General features: G+C 36.1%; 1 gene segment (V, D, J or C); it reads right to left on the minus strand.

Moving 5' to 3' along the window:
• Positions 1-484: 484 nt before the first annotated feature.
• Positions 485-1,298, minus strand: LOC122800297. The segment is given in 2 exon segments: positions 485-885; positions 1,231-1,298. Coding segments are annotated over 2 exon segments (450 nt in total).
• Between the last annotated feature and the right edge of the window lie 299 nt (positions 1,299-1,597).

A 1,597-nucleotide genomic window follows, 5' to 3' on the forward strand; every position in this document is an offset into this window, starting at 1 on the left:
CAGTCGCAGCAGTATATGTTATTTAAATGTGTTTACTGTTGTATTATGAAATGCCCTGTAGGTTTTTTTTTACAATCCTGAGTTTTTGTAAATTACTTTTTATCACCAATGTTTCCTGGTACAGTTATATTTCTTCAATTGCTCTGACCCCTCAGTGGATCTTTGTAAAAATGTGTTTTTTGTTCATGTAGTTTTCAGTCTGAAACAATACAAGAATATAAAACAACTAAAACACCATTCATTCACCCACAGACCAAGACCAGATTAAGAGATAAACTCTCTGATGATTAGTGTTGACAAGACCCCTAAATGTTCTTATTGATTTGATTATTTAGAATATGTTTAGAGAAAAGTAAATGAAGAATATGTCCCTTTGGTATAAGCAGTGCATGACACACCAGTATGGCATTTTTACAGTGAGTGGTTTACTGAGCATTCAGCTTTGCATTTACTTCTAGTACCTCACTGTCACAGTCGCTGTACTTCAGTAATCAGATGCTTTTGACAGCAGCTGTAGAAGCAGAATCGGTGAAGCAGAAGGTTTTTGATTGAGTTCTCTTTGCTGCTCTCTCACTGTGTATACAGCACTACCACTTGCACTATAATACGTACAACAGTAATAATCGGCATCGTCCTCAGCCTGAACACCAGAAATGGTTAATTTAGCGATTTTAGCTGTTGTGTCTTTGGTCAGAGAGAAACGTTCAGGGATTCCAGAGGCTCTGCTGCTGTCATACCCGAGGTACCGAGGGGATTTCCCAGGCTTCTGCTGGTACCAAGCTAAGTCAGCACCACTGACACTGCCTGTACAGGTGATTTCAGCCTTTTGTCCCAGAGACACTGTTACTGATGAAGGCTGATTCAGGCTTTCTTGAGTCCTGCAACCTGAGAAATTAATAAATTCAAGTCAGTATAAAAGAAGTGCAATTGTTTTAAAAAATTGTTTCGAGAATATATTAAAATGCATTTTGCGTTAACCAGCATTTTGATTTAATAATAAATTTATCATTTCAAACATGACTGGGTGAGTGAATTCTTAAAATGAAAATGACATTTAATTGAAAATGAATGTATTTGTATAAAAAATAGACTAGAGCATAATAAAATATTGCAAATATTGCAAAATAATCTCGAATGCCTGCAGGACAATATACATTTTGTTAAATAATAACAGTCTTTGAATTAAGCTCTCTAAAATTAATTTAAGATATAAAAATGAGGATCCCGTACATTGCCAGCAGGTTATAATAATAGTAATAACAAAAGCCCAATAGTACATCCTTGTGTTGGTTGTTAGCTTTCCAAGCATCATACAGTGAAGTACTGTGTCTTATTAATTCCCATCTGTTTCCTTAACGCTGACTGCACTAGCCTTTATGCAAATCTGTCCATCTTTTATTGGTTGTTGGGGGCTTCAGCTTCCTCACAACTGATGGACAGTGCAAACACATCACGATTCCGAACTTCTAACATGTTAACAATAGTGTTAAACAGGCTGAGAAAAACAAATGAAGAAATAAAACAGTGACATAACACAGAGTGAAGAGCTTGTCATTTTTATCTGTGGATTAGAGCAGTGTATTGAAGCCCACGGTTG

Source organism: Protopterus annectens, chromosome 4.part0, assembly GCF_019279795.1.
Source record: "Protopterus annectens isolate FY-2018-M chromosome 4.part0, PAN1.0, whole genome shotgun sequence".
Taxonomy (NCBI): Eukaryota; Metazoa; Chordata; order Ceratodontiformes; family Protopteridae; genus Protopterus; species Protopterus annectens.